Source organism: Dromiciops gliroides, chromosome 6, assembly GCF_019393635.1.
Source record: "Dromiciops gliroides isolate mDroGli1 chromosome 6, mDroGli1.pri, whole genome shotgun sequence".
NCBI lineage: Eukaryota > Metazoa > Chordata > Mammalia > Microbiotheria > Microbiotheriidae > Dromiciops > Dromiciops gliroides.
The window spans coordinates 277,592,355-277,614,619 of NC_057866.1; the positions used below are offsets into that span (position 1 = coordinate 277,592,355).

The following is a 22,265-nucleotide window of genomic DNA, read 5'->3' on the forward strand; positions in this document are numbered from 1 at the left end:
TCCCCAGCAGTCCAACGGGGCATGACTCAGGGCTCTTCACCATGTGCCCCCCAACATTAAGCATGGTCCTCCATCAGGGGTCCAGCTGGGTCTGCGGAGGACAGCAGGACCACCACCTGCTTAGTCCTGGGCTCCAGGCCTCACCCAGTACAGCGCAGGCCAGCACCAGCTTCCACGATGGACCTACCCCTTAAGGATGCCTGTGAAGCTCAAGGCATGCCCACGTCCCCAGGTGTTTTCCAGGCAAATGATGCTCTAGTCACCTCTTCCTCATCTCATGCTTCATGGCAGTCCTCTGCTTTGTATGTAAAATGAGGGCCATACCTCCCCTTTTGTGGGGGTGGGAAGGCCCACAGGCACTACACATTGCACTCTTTCAGACTCCTTTATTGATCCGCTGCACTGACTTTTTTTTAATGCTCTTGAAAATACACTATTTGCCCATTGGGAAGGCTTTCTGAGAGGGGAAGGGAAGGGATAAATGGGAGACTACAGAAACTATCCATAAAAAGTCATTAAAAACAACTTAATGGAGGGATGGAGGATGGCAGTAAGAGCACTATATTACAGACCACTTAGACAAAAATGGAGTAGATAAGGAGTTGGCCCAGAAGGGGCTGACCTCATTATGGAAGACCCCGTTAGCTGGATGTCCGCATGAAGCAAAATGGCTCATCATTCCTTGACTACTGACAATCAGATCCTTCCAAAGGCAGAGGAAGAAGTGAGGACGCCCCCATTCTGGACCTGACTCTAACCAACAAGGAGGGACTGGTTACCAGTGTGAAAATGGCGGCGTCCTTGGGAGGATCCCAGCAATGGAAAATGAGACATGGTCTGACACACACGGACTTGAAATATCGTCAATCTGCAGCAAGCGGACTTGAGAGAGTTCAGAGAAGAGAGAGGAGAATCCTGCCTCTGACCCACGTCAGCCGTGTGACTGTGGGCAAGTCACATATAACCTGTGAGGGGCTGGAGGCAATTCTCTAAGGGTACAAGTTACAGAGAAAGTGCCAAGCTACACCTGTGAAGGGCATTTCCTCCCCGACTTCCCCATATGAAAGGAATCGTACCCACTGGGGAGGGGAAAGAGGAGAATCCAAGAAGGGCAGGACTGCTAGGATGGGTGGCAAGCTCCTCTCCTCCTCTGGAGAGGACAAAAGCAGCCCAAGCAGGCCTGGCTCCAAGAAAAGGACATAAAAGGGCTGTTCGCTGCCCGTGATGAGTTTGAGTTACCAGAACCAGATGTGGCATGACGGCAGGTAAGAGAAGAAATGGCAGATAAACCTCTGTGGTGTGAGCAAAGGTTTTGTCCAGGAGGAGGAAGGCTTACTTTATTTACAACGGTCTCCCTGCATTAGACTGTAAGCCCTCTGAGAGAAGGGCCTGCTGCATGTCTCTTTTAAGTCTGGTGCTTAGCACACAGTTGGCACTTCATAAATGCTTGCTGAGCGGTGACCTGAATGCTTTTGCCAGGGGTGCTTATTCTCCCCAGTATCATTTGGCACAATATTGGAAACGCTAGCCATAGAAATAAAACTGGAAAGAAGTTAAAGGTAAAAATATGGGCAGAGCAAAGACAAAATTATCTGTTTGCAGATGAAAACCCCAGAGAATCAGTGAAGAAAATGAGGAAAAGTATGAATAACTTCGGTGAAGTAGTAGGATAGAAACTAAATCCAAAAAAATAAGCAGGATTTCTAGACAGTACTAATAAAAAAAAACTGTAGAAAATGCTAGGAAATACTGTACTCAAAATAACTACAAAATCCATAAAATATTTGGAATGCTTTGCTGAGACAAATTCAAGATTGAACTCTAAAACTGTCTATAGAAATAAAAGCAGCCTGCTAGTTAGACATTCATTGTTCATAGTTGGGCCATGTCAACATAATAAACATGATGACACATGATGCTTTGCACAAAACAAGTGCTTAATAAATGCTTCATTCATTTCATTCCTACCCACACTCATTTAGCACTGTACCAAACTACCAAAGGTTACTTTGTAGAACCAAAACATAAAATTTAAAAATTCATTTGGAGGAACAAGAACATTTAGAATCCCCAGGAGGAAAACAGAAAGAAAAAAAAAAAAGCAGGAATGAAGGGAGCCCAGCATTTGGGAGACCTAACAAATGATGTGATCCAACATGCATCAATACAACCTGAGCTAAAGAAAAAAATAGAGTTTATGGGGAAAGAAGAACAGAACACATTAGCTCAGTGATCAATCAATTAAGAAAACAAAATACCGTGAAAAGCCTGAGTCTGATAAACATTGAAAAGAAGCCAGAAAACAGCCTGGCAGAAAAAAGGTTTAGAGCAACAACTTACACCATGCCCATTCGTGCACCCATCCCTGAGCATCATTAAGCACCTACAAAGTGCCAGGTGCTGAGACACACAGACAAAAACAAGGAGTTTACATTCCTTCAGGGTCGGGGAGAAAGCAGTTTAAATCTAATATGGATAAACGTAGTCTGAAACCTTGATCCAAAGCCTCGATGTCAGAAATACAAGATGTGGAAGACCTGGCTAGAAAGTGACTCATGTGAAAAAGAGCCCATGGTGTGGCAGGGCAGTGTGACGTGGAACTGGGCAGTGAGTCTGATTTGGGCTGGAGGCGTGAGGAGTGTCCAGGCGCGGGGAGGCGAGTAGCCCAAAGGGCATCGGCAGACTGTAGGAGACACCAGCTGCATCAGTGGTGAATGGCCAGCCTGGAAGGAAGGAGATGTGAACACTGTCTTCAAGTGTGTGAAAGGAGGACGTTCACTTTGCTCTGGCCTGGGAAGCAGGACCAAGAGGCTGCCTGAAGGCTCAGCTCCTGATCTGAGCTGCCCTGAAGCAGAATGGGCTGCACAGGGTGAGCTCCCCATCCTCAAAGGGCTCCAAGTGGAGACCTGTCAGGTAGGAAGCCTGCTCAGGGCCGGGCTGAGGTAGCTGGTCTTGGAAGTCCCTGGTAGCTCCAACTCTGTGTTTCTTCTTTTCACCCATTCCAAGGACAACTCCTATAAATAAGGAGCCTTTCTAAAGTGCTTTAAGCACTTCACAAACAGTACCTCATTTGATCTTCATGACAACCCTGGCATTGGTTTTGCACCTGAGGAAACTGAAGCTAATAAAGGTGAACTGACTTGCCCGGGCTCACAAAGCCAGTAAGAGCTGGCAGTCAAATCTGAACTCGGGCCTTGTGACTCCAAACCCAGCATGCTATCTGGCAGCCTCTGACGACTGACCACTGTCCAGCTGGGAGAAGGAGCCAGCATGGTGTATTGGAAAGTGTAGCTCGTGGGCCTGGCTTTGAGTCTTGGGCATCACTTGAGAGTCTGGTTAGTGAATGTTCTGAAAAGGAAACAGCCCTCACACACTGTCAGCAGCACTTTATCCGCTCCAGGTCATGCCAGAGCATGCGTCATTTGCTTTCCTAATGGGTCACTAAGTGGCTCACTAGGGGAAATCAGTACTCAAGCCTTGAGCAAAGCAGTCAAGCAAGCACTGTGCTCGCTCATCTTGGAGAAAAGACAGACTGATGAGGGCTGGGTGGTAACACCATGAAGGAAGGCCGAAAGTGGGCTGAATGGCTGGAGAGAAAAGAGCCAGGTTGGCGTGGGTTAACCATTCCCCCAGGACTTAGTTCAGGGCAAAGGAAACAGCTTGGCCAGTCAAGGTGTGTCCACAGCACAAAGCTGAGAGGTATCTCAGGATCAGGACACACCAAAAGCAAGACAGGATCAAAGAGACTGTCCCGGGCTGCATCTCACAAGATTCCGTTCAAGAGGGATAAAGTGGGGGAGAAAACGAGTTCCAAAAATGGCTTTCACAAGTGGATGAAAGGGGCAGTGTGGCTGGCTGGATGTGCAGCTCCAGGCTTGGGGCCTGGAGGGGGCTACAAGTTCACTAGGTGTCAGCAGCTAAAAAGTGAACGGGGTCCGGCTGATTAGGAATAAGGAGATGAACCTCGCACTGGGAGGACGAGCACCACAGTTTAGAATGGACTTCATTATGTTTGACAGCGACTAGAGGTGGGCAGCCAGGAAAGTGAGGGGCCTCGGGGCTATGCCCTATGAGGATCAGGAGAACGAAGTAGAGGTGCCATCCCAGAGAATACGTGGGGCCTGGGTAGCCTTAGAGGACAGCTGTTCTCAAATATCTGAAGGGCTGTCCCATGCCAGAGACTGGTTCTGTGGCAAATTCGATTTTCCACCAATGAGAACCATTCCAAAGTGCAAAGGCTGCCCCAGAAGGAGGAGTTCCTTCACTGGAGGCTTCCAGGAGGATGCTGGGTACAGCCCAGACAGGACTTGGAGAGGACGGCTGCTCAGGGGACTTTTCAATCCTAAGACTCTGGGATTCTATGACTTCTGATTCTGCATCCAGAGGTTTGGAATTCATCACCTAGATTTACCACTTACATGTGTGACCTCAGAAGTCACTTCACCTTGTGGGCCTCAGTTTCCTTAACTGCAAAATGCAGGGCCTAAACTAGACGACTCGGGAGGTCTGCTATCACATGAATCACTCTAATGCTGCTGCTGCTGCTGCTGCTAACGATGTGGATACCAAGTGGTGGTGGCGGCAGTGGCACCCCCCCAGTGCCTCTACGACCCTTTCAGACTTGCCCAGTAGCCTGGGATCAGCTGACGGCACCAAGGGAAGGCTGAGATGAGGTCCGCCGTGTCCTCTGGGGCTTTATGTGGAGGTTCTAATGATCAGTGCACATGGAGAGTGAAGAGCTGACCTTAGGTCTATTGGAGATTTCTTGCCTCAAAGGTGAGTGGGACTTTCTGGATCCGAGATATAAGGAGAGTAAAGGATGCTTTTGAGAACCAAGGGCAAGCACACATCAATGCAGTTGTGAACCTCAACTGGACCAACCTGTGCCAGCTCGGCACGGCAGGCACTTCTTCCCATCCCCTTACCTGAGGACATCTCTGTCGATCGACTATATTTTATAATTTTTTCCAGCTGCTCATGATTCTTTCTGCTGAATACTTTTGCTGGGACAGGCTCGTCGGTCTGGGCTGCATGCCTGTTCCTACTCTTGCAAGGCTCACACGTACTAGACATACTGGCACTTTCATACCCTTAAGTGAAAAAAGGGACAAGGGTTGTCATCAGGTGTGACTGGCTCGCTGAAATCGTAACTCACATTAGTCATTCTGAGAGTCAATGCCATCTTAGGAGAGGACTGGGGCCCCACCAGTTGGGCAGGTGAAGCCAAAAGAAATGAGAGCATCGATACCCAGGGAATTTGCTCTCGTCTTCCATGAGTCTGTCTGGGAAGAGATTACAGGCGAGGTGTGTATATGGAAAAGGATCTCATGATGATTCTTGGAAAGAGCCCCAGAAAAAGGCGGAGACAAGACTCATCATGTTTCTCTGGAGCCCCTTAGGGACCCCACTAACATCAGAGTTAGCGATGGAGTGATAGTATGTCTATGACATCAGCTGCAGTCCTTAGATTTAGTAGAAACGTTAGTCCGTGATCTTAATTCTAAGTCAGTCAATAATAAAACGCAAATCTAATGAGGGGGAAACTCTTAATGTCTAAGCTAAGGAAATCTGCCCAAGCAAGAGTTGTTTTTCAGTGTTTGTTTCGGGCCTTTGTGCCCTTAACTCTGGAACGTCCTGCTATCTCCCTGGCTCTGGTGTTCGTTCCGTCACCACAATCTGCCTTCCTCCCCGACATGGACACACGGTGCCTCCTTTCAGCCCCCTCTGCCTCTCCCCTGGATGATTCTCATTCTCTCCTGCCTGGCCCCTTCCCCTCCCCAGTCCATCTTGCCCCACAGCTGCCAAAACAAGCTTCCTAAGGCACACGACTCGCCATGTCCCTCTCTAATCAAAGCCTCATTTTGCTTCTGCGAAAGCACGTTATTCCCTGGGTGCCACAATGCAGTCAGGTGAGATTCCTGGCTCTCAACCAAAGCAGGAGACGGGCCTTCCCTCCCCCTGGGCTGAATTCTGGGGCACCATCTCCCTTGCCTGAACAAATACCATTTTCTCCTCTCTGCCTTGCAGAAGACTTCTCTTCCCTCAAGGCCCACCGGCCATGTGGCAATGGCTCCAGAAAGCCTTTCCTGACTTGGGCGGGGCCTTCTGACATTCTGCCTCATTTGTTTACATGATATATATATATATACAGTCTCCGTCTGATAATATAACCTCTTTTTAGGCAGGCCATATCATTAATCATCTTGGCATGCCTAGCATCTAGCAGTGTCTGAAGAACAATAGGTATTTAATAGATATGGACAGAATTAAGGCTAATTAGATTCTTCTTATTCAGCATTTTGTATGTGCAAAGAACTGCATTATGCACTAGGGAATATGCATGACATTAGTTTATTATTAATATCATCATAATAAATAAACGATTGTTGCTTGTTTGTAAATGAAATCATTTCTATAAGACATCCTCTCACTTCGCAGAGCTCACAAGAGAATAAGGCCCTAACCAAATAGCGCTGGTAGGGAACATTATGTGCTAAGTGTACCTGAGAGATACAAAGGGAGAGATCAAGGGAAGTCAGGGAAGGTGAATGGGTTGGGAACCAGGGCACCTTTGGTGGAGGCGTCGTGAGGAACTCGACACGCATTCAGTAAGACAAGAGCGTGCGGCCAAGGCCCTGCTGAGACTCCTAATGGATGAGGCTGGCTGGCCTTCCTAGCTTCTGACAGTGGTACTCACTAAGGATACCCCAGGGTGTCACTGGCAGAAAAGCAAGAGAGTGTGGGTAGCAGCAAGTCAAAAGTAGGAGTCAGAGCATCAAGTTAATGGGAAAGTGAAGCTCGGGGTGGGTGGGGAAGCAAGAGCGATGGGTGGTAAAGGACTGGATGGGAATAGGGTCATGGCGTTCCCAGCTGCCCGCCTTCTTGAGAGAGAAATCAAGGAGGGAAGTCCGAGTGCCTACACATGAGGCTCATGGGGCATGGGGGGTGTAAGAGGCCACTGGAGTGGAAAGGGGATGGAGAGTCAGTGGTTATCAGTATGAACACTTCTGGGAGGGCATCGGATGGTGAGGAAGACAGAGTTCAGTACCCAAGGTACTGTAGGTCTGCAGGTGACACGGTGGCCTTGGGGGGAGAGTGGCAGGACTGTACACCATGGATCTTAAAGGGGCTTAGCTCAGAGGGGTGGGATGGTGGAGGAAGACTACTCTGCGAACAGAGGGTACAAGTCCTCATGGAGAGGAGGGCTGGAGGGCCCAGGGAGGAGGAGGAGGGATCAGAATAGGGATGAAGACAATGGTTATGTCGCCCGACCTTCAGAGGGTGAGCCTGGAGATTGGGGCTGGGATAGCAGCACACTGCAGGGCCAGACATTGCTTTAGTTCATTTGTTACAGAGTCCACCAAAGAACCTGGACTGGAATGTTAGTGGTATTAAAAGCCACCTTAATAAATCTGACCTACTGAATCACGTCAGCTACTTCAGCATTAGCCAGAGCAATGCGGAGGGAGACCTGGGTTTGTGGAGACGCTCCCTCATCCCTGGTTATTAATGTCCCGGGGCCTCAGAGCCTTCCCTTATAAACTCAGTGGGCAGTGCTGCACCCTGGGGGCACCTCACGGGATGGGCGGAATGGCTGCTGGTCACCGCTCTGTCTACGGCTGATCAACCCCGGGGTCCCCATCCCAGCACTTACCAGTGCTTTTAGCTCTCGCTTTCAGCTGCATAGACATCTTCTTTTTGGTCTTTGACTTGGGGGTCTTGTCTCTGGAGGCCAGGCTGGCCTGAGCAGACGCTTTCCGAGTTTTGAAGGTTTTTGTTACCGTGGTCGGGTCCACGGGGTCAGGCATGCTGCTGAAGCTCTCCAAGGACTCCTCGTCAAACTGCCGTCTCCTTCGGCTGCCGTCGAGCTGATCTGGGCGATGGTTACTGGCGGTTTTCTGGACAGACACGGCAAAGCCGGTCTTGATGAAAGGCTTCCCCAGGCCACCTTCTTGCTCAAACAGCCATGCCGGTTGACTGTTTTCCACCTCCTCCTCAGGCTGCCTTTGATTTCTTAACAGGGTGAAAAAAAAAGCATTTTTACCTTGATAGATTTCTCCATCCTTTCCTATTTTCTATGAGGTGGGCTTCAGTGGGTACAGCATCACCAGGGGGAAGGAAGGGAGGGCAAGTCCCAAGAGTCTGCACCACGATCTAAGTGAACGCCACCTGAGAGGAGTGGTGAGGCAGGCCTGCCCTAGGCCCCAAAGCACCAGCTCTTTCTCTGGTGGGAGAGCACAGCAGAGAGCACAGAGAAGGGCAGAGATCCCAAGAAAAAGTGGGCTCGGAGGTGGGAAGAAGCCTAGGGACTGAAGGCAAGCTAGCTCAAACAGAACCAAAGTTTGTCAGGTTCACTTAGAGCCACAACGCAGATGGTTGTTCTGGGCCTGTGCTGAGCCCCGAGGGTACAAACGCACAGCCTGGGAGAGACTTCAGAGCAGCCTGTTATCCCGGGGAGTATGCTTCGAGGTAGATAAGCCCAGATCCTGCCCAAGGACATCAGGCACCCAGGGCTGCCCATGGCTGCTGGATCCAACTGGACACCCCAAGAAGAGTCTCGGATTCCTGGTACAGCTCCAGAGATGGGGTGGCCAGAAGGAGTCCTAGGATTTGTCTGCCAAACAAATGGCCAGAGCCTGAGAACTGCCCACAAAATCTGGCTGGCTGGTTCTAGGTCAAGGCTGAGAAAAAAAGGGGACCAGCCAGAGAGGACGCTGTACAAAGAGCGAGCACGTGTGTATGACAGGAGGGACCTGCTGGAAGACTGTTGGCACCCAGAAAGAACTGCTGGCAGTTGTTTCTTGCCTGTTTTCTGGTTCTGTGGCAGACAATTGCTCTGTCCATAGGCCATTTTATTCCTCCTGCCTGTGCACACCCTGCCCTTTTCCTTCTTGTTTCCCCAAAGTCCCCAAACCTGGATCTTAAAACATCTAGGCTAGAACATTTGTTTGGGAACCCAAGAACAACTATCCAAAGAGGATTCTAGAGCCCTGGTCCCTGCTCTAGAAGGCCCTTTTCTGAGGGACTGAGGCCAGTGCTTTCCCAAGCTGCCCTGAAGCACAGACCTAGGAGCACCTCCATAAACCAAGTCTTGGGAGTGGCCTCCCCGTTCCTGCCGAGACACCACCACAGGATGTACCCCTTTCACTCTGCAGTCCCTGCCTGTGCATATGTGTGTGTGTGAGTGTGTGTGTGTGTGAGAGAGAGAGAGAGAGAGAGAGAGAGAGAGTAAAGAGGAGGATGCCCTCATGGAGCAGAGATAAAAAGGAGTAAGGGGTAGGGAGACCACCAATGGGCCAAGGCCTACAGGGAGATGAGAAGTGCCCCACTGGGGATCCGAGGCCAGGAGACCAGTTGGGCTGTGGCCTCCCTAGAAGCAAGTGCTGGGAGGTCCCCTTCAACCTGCCTAAGGCTCTCAGGGCAGTCCCTGTGGGTAACAGCAGACCTGTGGCCTAAGCCACCCTTATCTCCAGGTCATAGGTCCCCTCCTCTGCTATCCTGTGAATATCCTTCACAATTTTTCTTCAAAAGTGTACCCAGGGGCAGCTAGGTGGCACAGTGGATAGAGCACCAGCCCTGGATTCAGGAGGACCTGAGTTCAAATCCAGCTTCAGACACTGGACACTTACTAGCTGTGTGACCCTGAGAAAGTCACTTAACCCCAATTACCTCACACACACACAAATATATATATATATATATATATAAATCTTAAAAAAAAGTGTACCCTGTTATATCAGAGGGTACGCATGGGCCTTGTGTGCGTGCGCGTGCGCGCGCACACACACACACACACACACACACACACACACACGTGCATACATGTAACAAACATTGTTTATAAATTCCATACCTTTGCTTTTCACCTCCAATGGAGGAATTGCTTTCAAAGGGTTTAGGAAATGCCACGTACTCAGTTTTCCCCGGAATATTTTGGTCTGCTGGTTGTTGCTGATCACTGGGTGCAGAGATATTTTGTGCAAAATCTCCAAAATTAGATGTAAATAAAGGATTGAAATTCACACCTGTCAGAACAAAGTCACAGACGTGGCAACACTAGTGAATGCCATTTTTAAAATAGCATCATTCCAAGCCCATAACAATTAAAACTTTGAAATGCCTCCTTTCTTTCCAAAGCAGAAGAACTCATCACCCTCAAGGCCATTCACGAAACGCTCTTTGCAGTCCGGGATCTCACCCACATGATCCTAGGAAGGGAAGAGACCTTCCCTTGCCACCAACCCCGCCCCCCCATCTCTGGCTGGAGGCCGTGTACACCAGCTGACCTTCTGTGGGCACCCCTCGATTCCCGGGCTTGCCCAGGCAATGCCACCGTGTGCGATTGAGCAGCGGCAGTGAGGGTGCCGGTCGGTGTCTGTGGTGGGGCAGGCTTCTCAGCAATCTCAGAGATCTGGCCTGCAGAGGGGCCTGACGCTTCAGCAGCAGCCCAGAGTGATGGGACTGATGCAAACCCTGACTAGCTCTCTCCTGGGACGGTGCGGGCATCTGGATCCAAAGTGGTGACCGATTTCCCTGGGTCAGTGGGAGCTTTGTTCTCAGAGACTGCACGGAACTGAGAACATGGGCACACGGGCTGGCAGCTCCCAAGGCTGGCTGTGGCACCATCTTTCACTCCTGGTATGTCCCGTCCCCCCCCCCACACACACATACTGTCTTCCTCTCTTTCTGAGATCCTGCAAAGTGGCCGTTTGAGGCTCTCGACGCTGCGTCGGCTCTAGCAGAGGCATTTCTTCAGAGGGCTCTGACGACCTTCCTGGCCTTCGACGCCATTTCTGATTTTCTTAGCACATGTGGCTGTGTGCCCTAACAATTCTGCCATGCAAGATGAGAGAGCCCTCTAGGGATGCTGGCAGAGACGCAACTCTTCTGTCCTTGCTGTTCCCCAAGGCTTCATCGGGGCTATCTCAGACAGGACGCACGGCAGCCACCCCAGGAACAGAGCCAGAAATGACCCTCATTTCACAGAAAGGTCACTGAGGGCTAGACAAAGTCAAATGTCCGGTAAACTCCAGTGCCAGGATCTGAAGCACTTGGGCGGCACTTGGGGAGTGACTGAATATTGTGGCTCCCAACCGGGCTCTGTCCCACAAGTGCCATGTTGCTTCTCCCAAGTGCATCCCCTCGAGGACCAGCTGAGCGACGGAGAAGACGTGCTGGTGACCAGGAGGCTGACTGATTATGAGGCTCGCTTCCTACTCTGCCCATGAGGAGAGATGGCTACCTTCTTTGACTGTGCCCCCCTCCCCCTGGCTCCTGCTACACCTCAGGCACCTCATAGATAACCAGTTACAAGGAGCCTCCGAGTCAGTCACTTGAACCAGGGGATCTCACAGGCCATAGGCCTAGGTGACAAAAGCACATGATGGCCTGGTCCCCACCCCCAGCTCCCTTCTGATTGTGTGAGGATGGTGCAGACTGGCAGAAAGGGGGTGCACAGAGGGCTAAGAAGCCGAGAGCTTCGAGACAGTCAATAGACATTAGCTTCACAACCTACATGTGGGATCGGGGCCCACAATGGCCAACGAGTGGACATATGCCAGGCAGCCCTAACTGCTACCAATCTTAGAGCCATCCTTGCTATAAAAGAAGGCAGGAGCGGGGTGGTGAGTAATCTGCACAGAGACCACCGTGACACCACTTCAGAAAGCTCCAGCATCTGCTGCAGACAGTGACCTGGTTTTTCTGCTTGTGAGTCTGCAAAGACATGCCAAGTGAAACCCACCTGTATTTACTCAGTGATGATTCAATACCAAAGGGGGAGGGGGGGAAAGGGGAGTGGTGAGAAACTGGATCAAGAGTAAGGAATGACACTTGTACACTCAACAGAAGCCTCACCCCTACAATCACAAGTCACCTTTTAGAGAAAAGACTTGGGTCCCAGCGGGCCCCCGGGTCAGGCTGCAGCGAGGCCTGGCGGGAGGGCAGATGGGCAGGCGTTGCAGGTCCCGTTGTGCTGTGGCAACTGTGGTCTGTGCATCCACTGGCCCTGCCATGGAGCCCGGGCCCCCAGCCATCTGCGAGGGCTGGTTCTGGGAGACGTGCAGCCTGTGGCCGGGCCAGGCCACGTCCCTGCAGGTGGACGAGCTGCTCCACCACCAGCGCTCCTGCTACCAGGAGATCCTGGTATTCCACAGTAAGACCCACGGCAACGTCCTGGTGCTGGATGGAGTCATCCAGTGCAGAGACATCCATCGGTGGCGTCTGTGGTCCAGCGTGAGATCGACGAGGACGGGACCCAGGTCTCTAAGAAGTATTTGCCGGGCATGGCCGTGGGCTACTCCAGTCCCAAGCTGACCTTGCACGTTCGAGACGGGTTTGAATTCATGTACAGAACCAGGACGCCTTCGATGTCGTCATCACCGACTCCCCGGACCCCATGGGTCCTGCCGAGAGTTCGTTCAGAGTCTTACCAGCAGCTGATGAAGACGGCACTGAGAGATGACAGGATCCTCGGCTGTCTGGGTGGGTGCCAGTGGTTGCGTCTGGACCTCATCAGGGAGATGCGTCACTTCTGCAAGTCCCTGCTCCCTGTGGTGGAATATGCCTACTGCACCTACATCCCCACCTACCCCCGTGGCCAGACTGGCTTCATGGATGCTCAGCAAGAACCCGAGCGCTAACTTCCGGGAGCCAGTGCAGCAGCTGACCCAGGGACAAGTAGAAAAAACAAACTTCAAATACTACAACTCGGACGTTGACTACACAAGGCCCTGAGCGATGTGTAAGGAGACCAGCAGGTCCGGCTCGGCTTCTCCCAGGGACTTCAAGCCACAAGCACCCTTTGCAGGGTGCCCCTCTTCCTGCTCTGAGGGCATCGACTGGCACTCGGCAACCCCTCCCGACTGAGGACCTGCCCCTCACCAGCCATCCCACCCATTGACCAAGTGTTCCCAAACCCAGGATGTGATCAAGGGGCTCCCCGTGCCATACTCTGCTGGGCAGGTGGGGGAAGAGTACAAGATGTCTGTGTTTGTCTCTGTCCAGTCTGGTCAATGAGCATCTATTAATATTGATCATCTGTGTATAGAACGATCCTTCTCACCTCTACCAAGCCCCCTCACCAAACAGTGTATTTATAACTAGAAGAAAAGAAAAAAGGAAAGACTTGGAAGGCACCAAACAAGACCACAAAAGCTGAGTGTGATGCTATTTGAAACAGATGGGAAGGAACTTATTTGTTATGTGGAAGTCATTCCTAGATCAAGTGTGGGGCCCACTGACTTGTCAGAGCCAGGCTAAAAATCTGCACAAAACTAGAATAAAAATGGGGGGGGGCGGGGGAGGGGGGGGGGGAGAAAGACACAGCAAGAATTCAGTAATCATTCCCTCCTGAGCCATTTGCACCAGTTTCTGCAGAAGAACAGGACTCAAATACAGAGTATAATCACTTTCATACAGCAGGTTAATGGAAGCCAACCAGTTGCCATGAGAAAGAACCCAAGAGACCAAGAGCCTGGTCAACAAACCCCTAAGCTACTCAGCAAGGGGAGAGAAGATCCCAAAATATAAACAGGCTTTTACAAATTTATGGGGAATGATGACGGAAGACCATGAGCCACATAAAACCTCAGAAAAGAATGAGGAGGAAGGAAGGGAAACACAGCTTGAAAGGAGATCTCTAACCAGCCAAGTCCTCCATGATAAAATGGAAGCTGGAAAACAACGCTGGCAAAAGAACAACAGAAAAGATCTGCAAGGACTCTTGTCATCAAACTTCACTATCAAGGGTGGCAGGGCCCCCATCCTTGGACTCTTGACATCACAGCCCCTTATAGAAGCGTCGTTAACAGAGCCAGTACAGAAGACTACCGATGGGCCATGGGTATTCACAGAGACGAGCTGTGCTCGAGGCGATGCCATTACAAGGGCAGTGAGGGGACAATTCATCAAATGCCAAAAGTCTGAGAAGACTCTTGGCGCTCACTTAATATCGAAAGAAAGGGGCCTGAGAGACCATCAACAACAGCTCCAGTCTGCTCTTCCTGCATAAAGGAATTGGAGTGGGCCTCGTTTTATCTTCCAAGGGGACTCAGTGACTGGCTTCTCTCTGGCGGCTTCTGCTCGTTAGAGGGAACCCCAGTGTCAAGGACGTCTCAGACCCAGGGAAGGCTTCTCAGCAGGCACGGGTCTGTCAGGGGAAATGACTCGAAACCTTGCGCCGTGCCCTTCTGTGGTGCTATTCAAAGGGAAGTGTGGGTGTTCTGAAGGCAAGGACGCTGAGTGTCCCCTGCTGCAGAGGCACTCCCCAGGCTCTGATGGCGCCTTCTCTGGGCAGAGGAAAGAGCTGAACTGAAGAGTGTTCCTTCACAGCTTCTTCATGTCATGCTTGCTCCTGTTGAATATCTGGGCTGTGCTCCAATGAGTCTATGGTCTGTCAATATGGGTCCCTAGACCAGCTCTTCCAGGGAGAAGCCCGCTGCTATACAAATGAGGTTTGAAGAGTTTACAAACTGTGCCTGGGAACATCCTTTGCCCCCAGGCCCTGCAGAAGCTGCAAAAGCCAGGCCCCAGCACTTCTGGCCCACCCAGAAGAGTGCCAGCTTCTGAGGGCAAACGTGGCCTACTGACATGACTGGATTCCAGGCCTCCCACAGCTCGGGAGCCACTGGCATGACGCACAGGAGGAGATGCCAGTGGACTTGTGTGTCAGTCAGCTGGCACAGACTAAGCAGCTCTGAGTGTTGGGGATACGAAGGAAGACAAGGCCGTCCTTGCTCCCCAGGCACTCCTAGGCAGAGTGGGGTACTCCACTCTCCAGTCTCAGCCCTGCTCTTCCCTACCTGGGTGGCCCGGGGGGTGGGCAGTGCTCGCTGTTAGCATCAAGGCCTCCCCTGTCCTTCTGCTAGGTAAGCCCCACAGACTTTTCTCAATTCGGCTTTGAGAACTGGGCAAGAAGAACATCGCTGGAAAGAGACTTTGTCAAGGCTTGTGCTCAGTCTGCACTTTGTGAAGCCCCATCCTGAGCCTTTATCTATTCTTACTAAGGGGCTGCTACCAGACAAGGAGGAGGTAGAGACCGGAAGGGGCATAAGCCCAACTGCCCAGGCTCACCCAGCTGCTGGTACATGGCAGAGCTGGACTAGAAGGAGAAACCCTGGGGCCCTGATTCCAATTCAGAGCTGCCGGGCTTTTGCCCACACTACCAAGTGGGCCCTTGCCAGAGAGCAGATGCTCTGCCGCCTGAGTCTCTGGAAGGACAAGTCCGGATCACTTTCCTGCCACAATGAGACATCAGAGACCGGGCTGTAAGAGGCCTGCTGGGGAGAAGAGACAGACTTCTGGGCAAAGAGGACTTGATCTAAGGGCCTGGATTTATGAGACAGGTTAGAAATGCCATCTTGTGAAAGCCAACACTCCAGGGCCCTCAGAGGAGAAAAAGCAGTGTTAACGAGGCCTATTTCCTTTTAAATTAAGTAGAGCAATCAGGGTCCTTGCTTGTAGGCACTCTTTGAAAACAGATAATCCCATTTAACAGCAACCTTTAAAAAAACCCCACAGGTTGGTAAAGACACATAATTCTCAACAATGCCATGTATTTGTATTCCCTTTATGTTTTTTCCAAACATACCTGGTGCAAATGAAGAGAAATGGGAGAATCCTGGGAGATTGAAGAGACCCACAGGCTGGGCAGGGAAGCTGAAGGGACAGAATAGAGCTGGGGAGGGTGGCGGTGGCGCGCTGCTGCCTCGCTCCTTCCTGCCCGCCTTCTCAGGTCGCTGCTCTTGCTGGCGCATCAGGTCACTCAGCATCTGTCTCAGCCTAGGAAGAAAACAATGTGTCTTGAAAACGACCTCATCTGAGTCTGTTTCTGTGACTGCCCCCCAAAAGACAGACACTAAGAGGAAAACCCTGGGAAATGCTCCTGGGGGGGGACAGATGAGGGGTAAGGGGGGTGGTGTGCAGAAGCAGGGCTGCCAGGCGTGCGTGCCCATCCCCCGGGCTGGGCTGGAAAGGGGCTCTGGACACACAGCTGCTTCCATGGCCCCCTGGGAGGGGAGGGTGCCCCACTTCTCTCCAAACTGAGGCCAGGGGACTGGGCTGCACCAGCTCCCCAGTGCCATCAGCCATCCAACGCAATGCCTGGCACACAGCACATCATTTTTTAGGGTGCCCAAGCACCCTTACCTTCATCACAATAGCTATGCCACGTAGGTCAACAGAGCGTGAATGATGAGCCCAGAGTGGCACAGCTTGTTAGTGGCAGAAACGAAAGCTCGTTGTCCCGAGTCCCATCCCCCCCAAGCACTACCGAGAGCCCTAAGTAAATAGCAGCCCCCACACAATGTTCTCCCTGCCCCCATCACTTCACCAGTCCAGGGCAGAAGGCCCCGCTAGCAATGGAGGGGAGCATTTGCTCTGTGACCCCAGAAGAGCCTGCTAGTCAGCTGCCCTTGCCCAGGCTCCCAGAGCCAGGGGCCAGGAGAGCCCAACCCTTCCACATCAGTAAAGAAGAGCCAGTCCCTACCTCTGAACGTTATTCTGCTGCCATGTTAATTGAGTATAGCACTGGTTTAACTGGTGCATAATCAGATGGACTTGGGGGGATGCCACATTACTGGGCATGACACTGTAGGGCCCCGTGAGCAGGGTCTGCAGCAAACACGAGAGGGTCTGTGAAGGGAAGAGAAAGGTCCCATTACTGGTGGGCCGGATGAGGAGAGAGGGAGTCAGGACTCCCCTAACCTGGCCCCACCTCCCTCCCCCCAAGACTCTCCCCAGCCTGCCCCCTCCCCCCCCCCCCCCCGAGCCTGCCCACCTGCTGATCCTGCATTAGAGTCTGGCAAATGCTGACACTGAAGTCCAGCTGCTTCTTGAGCTGGTTGATCTGCTCTTGCCACTGTTCTTTCTCCTCCACATAAGAGAGCTCTGACACCCAGCGGAGGTTCTCTTGCCGCCGCATGCTGATATTCTGCTGCCTTGTCTTGGCTAGGGGACGGTAATTGCCATCTGCAGAAAGGGGACGGCTGGCCTTCCACCTGTGGGGTAAATGAGAACACATGCCAGTGCCAGCTAAAAGCCACCCCGGGGTGGGCCTGGGGAGGCCAACAGGCCAGCGCCTTTCGCTCTCCCACACTCTCTGAGCTGCGTGAAGACATCAACCCCAGCCACAGCTGGCTCAGAACCCACTGAGGACCCAGACATCCCCACATCAACCCGTTTGGGGTCAGTCAGTATGGGAGCGGTGCCAGAACCCAGTGGGCTCTTCGGGTATTGAAGGGAAAGTGAACCCTGACCAACCCAAACACAAAGGAGCACCTGGTACCACCGAGAGCCCTCAGAGAGATGTAGCCAAAAGCCAGAGAGCCAAGTTCTTTTTGTAAACGAGGTACTGGACAATCCTTGTAGCACGTCAGCTTATACTGACCAAAGGCGTCGTGACTGAGGGAAAAGCCTGGTTGTTTACTTCTCTACCCAGAGAGAGCCAAATGAACCTCTCGCTTTTAGCCATTCACTAGGATGCCAAAGACCCAACCTGAACTCCCAGAGAGGAAAGGCTCCCCCAGACATTCCACTCCTTTTTCAATTTGTCGCTGTGGCTGGGGGAGATAGCCTTGGCACCATTTTTGTTTTCAGTGGGAAGCAAGACGGGTGGGAAAACTCATTTAACACATCGCTCTTTCTCTGGGAAGGGAGCTGCTTGGCCTAGTGCGTGCAAAGTTAGACCCGAAGCCAGGAGGACATGTTTTAGAAAACGCAATGCTCTGGGCTTTGGGGGTCCAACATGGCAAGTCAAAGTACCCAAACCAGCTAAAAACGTAGCAGGGAAATGTTTAACCAAACAAAGTGACACTATTCCCAGAGGTAAGGTTCACAGGTGGTGTTCTAAGCCAGCATCTCCATCACCACTGGATACCATGACTCCAGGTAAAGCTTTCAGATGCTACGCTACAGAGGAGGGACTAAGCTTGGCTGGCATAGAGGAAGTTTACACACTAGGATCTCATGTTGCTGATACAAAAAATCACAGGGTCCAGGTCCCCTTCCTATTCTATGGGAAAAGGCACCGTGGGTGCCCAAACATGGAACTAGGGACCTTGGAATCCCTGGGCAAATATGACAATGGTCTGGCTGCAGATAAGCAGCTTCCCCAAAAGAGGGAATGAAGAGGCTATACCCGAGTGTCCCCAAAAAGCACTGGGAGCGGTGACGGCGGCAGGTAGAAGCGCCCTCCACTGGGGGCGGGGAGGGTGTGCTGCCCTCCCTAGGACCCGAGGGCACAGCAGGAAATGACCACAGACGACTCAATCGATCCAAGTTATGTTTCCGACAGCTCTGTGCCAAAGGACCTTTAGACCCTTGGGTTCTGACGAGGGTCTGACCACAGCAATGCTGCCTGGGGCCCCTCTGCTGCTATGAATACCCAAGCACATTTTACAGTGTTTGAGGAGAATTAAGATAGAGAATCACCGGCTCAAACAAATGAGCAGAGAACACGCTAGCCCATGCCCGAATGTCAGTTCCACAGTAACTTGCTCAAGTTCTGGCCCACGCAAACATAACGTGCCCCTACTAAGGACCGTGGGGAAGACACACAGAAAACGAACCCCCCCCCCCCCCCCGCCTGGACGATCTGATACCCCATCACCAACATTCCCCAGCCTTTTCTCAGGGACTCTCCAAATTCAGCTCATGTCAAAGAAATCCGAGGGCGGGACAGGGAGGAACTCGGCGACTCCGGCTGGCTCCTGTTGTTTCTAAGCCCCTGAGCTCTCGTGAACACGACCTCCCAGACCACACAGTCCGGACTCCTTCCTCGCAGACTTCTGACCAAGAAGGACACCCAGACCTCCTGACTCCCCACCGAGCGGTCCCTCCTCTCGCCCCTGCCCCTCCAGAGAAGGCCCCCGACTAACCTATCCTTGTTGTCCTTCACACCATAGGGGTTATGAGTCACGCTGTTGGGAGGATACAGGGGAAAGTGATCATTTGAGCTGGCATCTTGTTCTTCCTCCTCCTCCTCCTCCTCTGCTCGAACAACGCCATCAGAAAGGTAGCCGTCCTCGTCGCCTTCTTCGTCCAGGGCACACTGGGTAGAACCTCCCCATGTTGCCATTGTTCTAATGATTATGACATAAAATACAGTCAATGCTGCACACCTGCCAAATAGCTTCAGCAATCACTCCTGTGCCCAGCTCGAGAGGGCTAATGCCAGCCCTGGAGGGGCTGCCCCCGCCGCCCCCACCAGCTCTTAGGGCTTGGATCCTGGTTCCCTGTAGCCAGCCAGCCGGCCCCTTCTCCCTGGCAGCTCCCCGGGACACCCCATTTCTGGGCCTAGGCCCTCATTGGTCCTCCTCCTCCTCGGTCCCGGGTTGTTTGGTGCTTCACAGCAACGAAGCTGACGGCCACAGGAGCTCGGTGGTGCTGTCATCACTGGCGAGCACATGAGAAAAGGAAAGTGCATCTGGGGAGCGGGCAGGGGGTCGAAACGGGCTCCAGACAGGGAAGGAGCGCCTCTAAAAAAGGCTCGTGAAACATATCTGCCGGAGTCTCTAAACTGACAAGGATGTAAATGCACCAAGTCAGAGCACCAGGGAGAACACCCCAAACGGCATGTCAAGTAACAGCAGAGGAGCCCGAAAAGTCACTGAGGACGGTGAGGGCCTGCCACAGTGCCCAGAGCACTGGGCCTGGAGTCGGGAAGAGACGAGTTCAAATCCAGCCTCAGACACTCCCTGGCTGCGCAGCCTGAGCCAGTCCCTTCCCTTCAGCCTGCCTGTTTCCTCATCTGTACAGCAGGGGTCAGAACAGGACCTGCTCTCAGGACCGAGGTGAGGACCCAAAGGCACTGGGCATTAGTGAGCGCTGCAGAAACATTAGCTGTCATCGTCAATCCAGCCTCAGACAAGTCCCCTTAGCTCTCTGCCTGCCTTGGTTTCCTCAGTTGTCAACTGGAGATAATAATAGCACTGACACCTCCCAAGGTAGTTGTGAGGGTGAAATGAAAGGAGGGAAGGGGAGAGGGCCTCATTCAGTAATCCTACTGTGTGCCAGGCGCATGTTAAATGCTTTACAGGCCAGAGGCAGGCCCAGCACTCTGTGCACAGTGCCTGGTGAGCCTTATGCTAATGAAGCCAAAGTCCAAAAAAGTCACCAAGATGGAGAGAGCCCCCCCAGACACCATCTCCTTTGAGTCTCCCCACCATTCTGTGAGGTTTTTCAGATGGGGGAGCAGCCTCGAGGAGGGGGGTGCTGGTGACAGCTTAAAGTGGCATCTGGAGGTGGGAGGAGCTGGGTTCTAAGACTAAGGACGGCCAGCCACTCGAGGTGGCCCCCGGGGAATGTGGATGAAGGGAGGAAGCAGAGTGCAATGGCGGGGGGCAGCTGCTGCCGGGGGAGGGGGGGGGTCGCTCTCTGCACAGTGTAGATCTGAAAGGGCCCCAGAGATGGGCTGGTCACCCAAAATTCTAGCCAGGACCTCAGCCCAGCAGCTCTCCAGAGCTCTCCCATTCCCCAGCCATAAGGGGAAGGAGAAAGTGAGGTGCTCAAAGAGTCACATGTGGAGCTTTCAAAACCCGTACCGGGAAGGAGAGTAACAACAGGGACCACCACTGGGGCCGAATACTGCCACTCCTACCACTGGCTTACATTCAGTCAGCACCTGCTCCGTGTCAGGTGCTGTGCTAAACACCTACTGCAGCCTCACAACCACGCCAGGAGCCTGGTGCCAGTCTGACCCCTATTTTACATTTGAGGAAACGAAGTGGACAGAGGTGAAGGGACTTGTCCAGGGTCCCAAGGGCTGGATTTGAACTCGGGTCTTCCTGACTCCAGGCCCAGTGCTCTGGGCACTGTGGTGCTACCTTGCCGCCTGAGGATCCCTCAGGATCGACAGAAACATGAGGCTAGGTCTTGGTAGAATGGCACCAGGCACACTCCAACACCGGGCAGACAGAGCACTCAGAACTAAGACCTCCTGAAGAGAATACTAGCCCTAGAGAAGAGCTTTAAAAGAAGAGGAGAATTTAAGAACAAGCAACCCATATGAAGTTTCACAAGACTTCAATACAAGAACGTTAAGAACATCAGCACCTTCCCACAACAGAAGGAAATGAAGCACAAGACGACTCAGGCCACGACGGCCCATGGAGCTCCCGATCTCTTTGGGAAGAAGGGAACGAGACAGCAAACACCCAAGAGACCCAGACACGAGCTGCTCCCCTTTAGAACACGCTGGCGAGGGCTCTCCTCAAGGGGCCGGCAGCAGTGAGGAAACCAAGGGGCAAATGCCTTGGCCGGGTTCACTAAACTACCAAGGGAAACACCCAAATGGGCATCTTCTGAACCCAAGACATATGCTAGACCAAGGTCAGACCGGCTGATGCCCAAGAGAGGGATCTGGGTCCGGCAGGCCGCGGGGGAGGGAGGAGGGGGAGATGAGGAGAGAGGAGGAGGAGAGAGACAGAGAGACAGAGACACTGACCGCTCCAGACCCCAGCAGCAGGGTGAGGAAGGGCAGGGAGGGTGTGACAAGGTCGACGGCCTGTCCAGAGAAGAGATGGTTTGAGGACGGGTGGGTGCTTACTTTCCGTTCTGCTCTGCTGCGGTGTGCACGGATTCTCAGAGCCATCGCTTCTGACTGACACGGCGGCTGTGGATGCCGTCTCCGTTAGATCCCGCCTCCGCTGATGCTCGGCCATGAGGGCTTCGAGCTGCTTCCTTCTTTGTCTCAATTCTTCCCTTAAAATCTCATGTCTTCGCATTTCAGACCACAACTATTTTAAAAAGTGGGGCGAGGGGACCAGAGTCAGCTCCAACAAAACACTTGGGCTAATATATGGTTGTCAATGATTATTTCTTGATTTGCCCATTAAAAATAGCAATTTGAGGGCTGAAAGTACTGAATTAATGTGTCTATTTCAAATAAAAACTTCTTTTTGTCAACTGATTTGGCAGCTTTACCGCCAGAGCTTAGCACATGCTTGGCAGGTACACAACAGACACTTAATAAGTGCTATGGATATGGAAACAAAAAAGGATACAAAGAAGGTCAAAATGGCATTTCAAGAATGAATATTTGATAATGAATATTTCAGACCTTCTCTTGAACTGGTGAAAATAAATAACAGACAAGTCTTTCCCACACACTTTTCTAAAGACTGTATGCTCTCTCTAAAACAAATTCATACAATTCATTGCCCTCAGAAAACTTCCCTACCTGGGACGTATAATCTCATGAAGAAATCAAAACCATCTCAACCCCTGGCGTTTCCGAGTTTGTGTCATGCTTTGGTAGGCAGGTGGGG

The 22,265-nt window shown here is 52.1% G+C and overlaps 1 protein-coding gene and 1 pseudogene across 1 annotated transcript in view; one reads left to right on the forward strand and one right to left on the reverse strand.

Moving 5' to 3' along the window:
• PCM1 (pericentriolar material 1) overlaps positions 1-22,265 on the reverse strand; it is an 82,157-nt gene that overhangs the window by 29,109 nt on the left and 30,783 nt on the right. The window contains 8 exon segments of the mRNA XM_043969619.1: positions 4,926-5,090; positions 7,655-8,013; positions 9,854-10,025; positions 15,590-15,780; positions 16,487-16,632; positions 16,778-16,997; positions 18,876-19,079; positions 21,541-21,734. Coding sequence (XP_043825554.1) covers positions 4,926-5,090; positions 7,655-8,013; positions 9,854-10,025; positions 15,590-15,780; positions 16,487-16,632; positions 16,778-16,997; positions 18,876-19,079; positions 21,541-21,734 — 1,651 coding nt within the window.
• LOC122730916 lies at positions 12,013-12,735 on the forward strand (annotated as a pseudogene).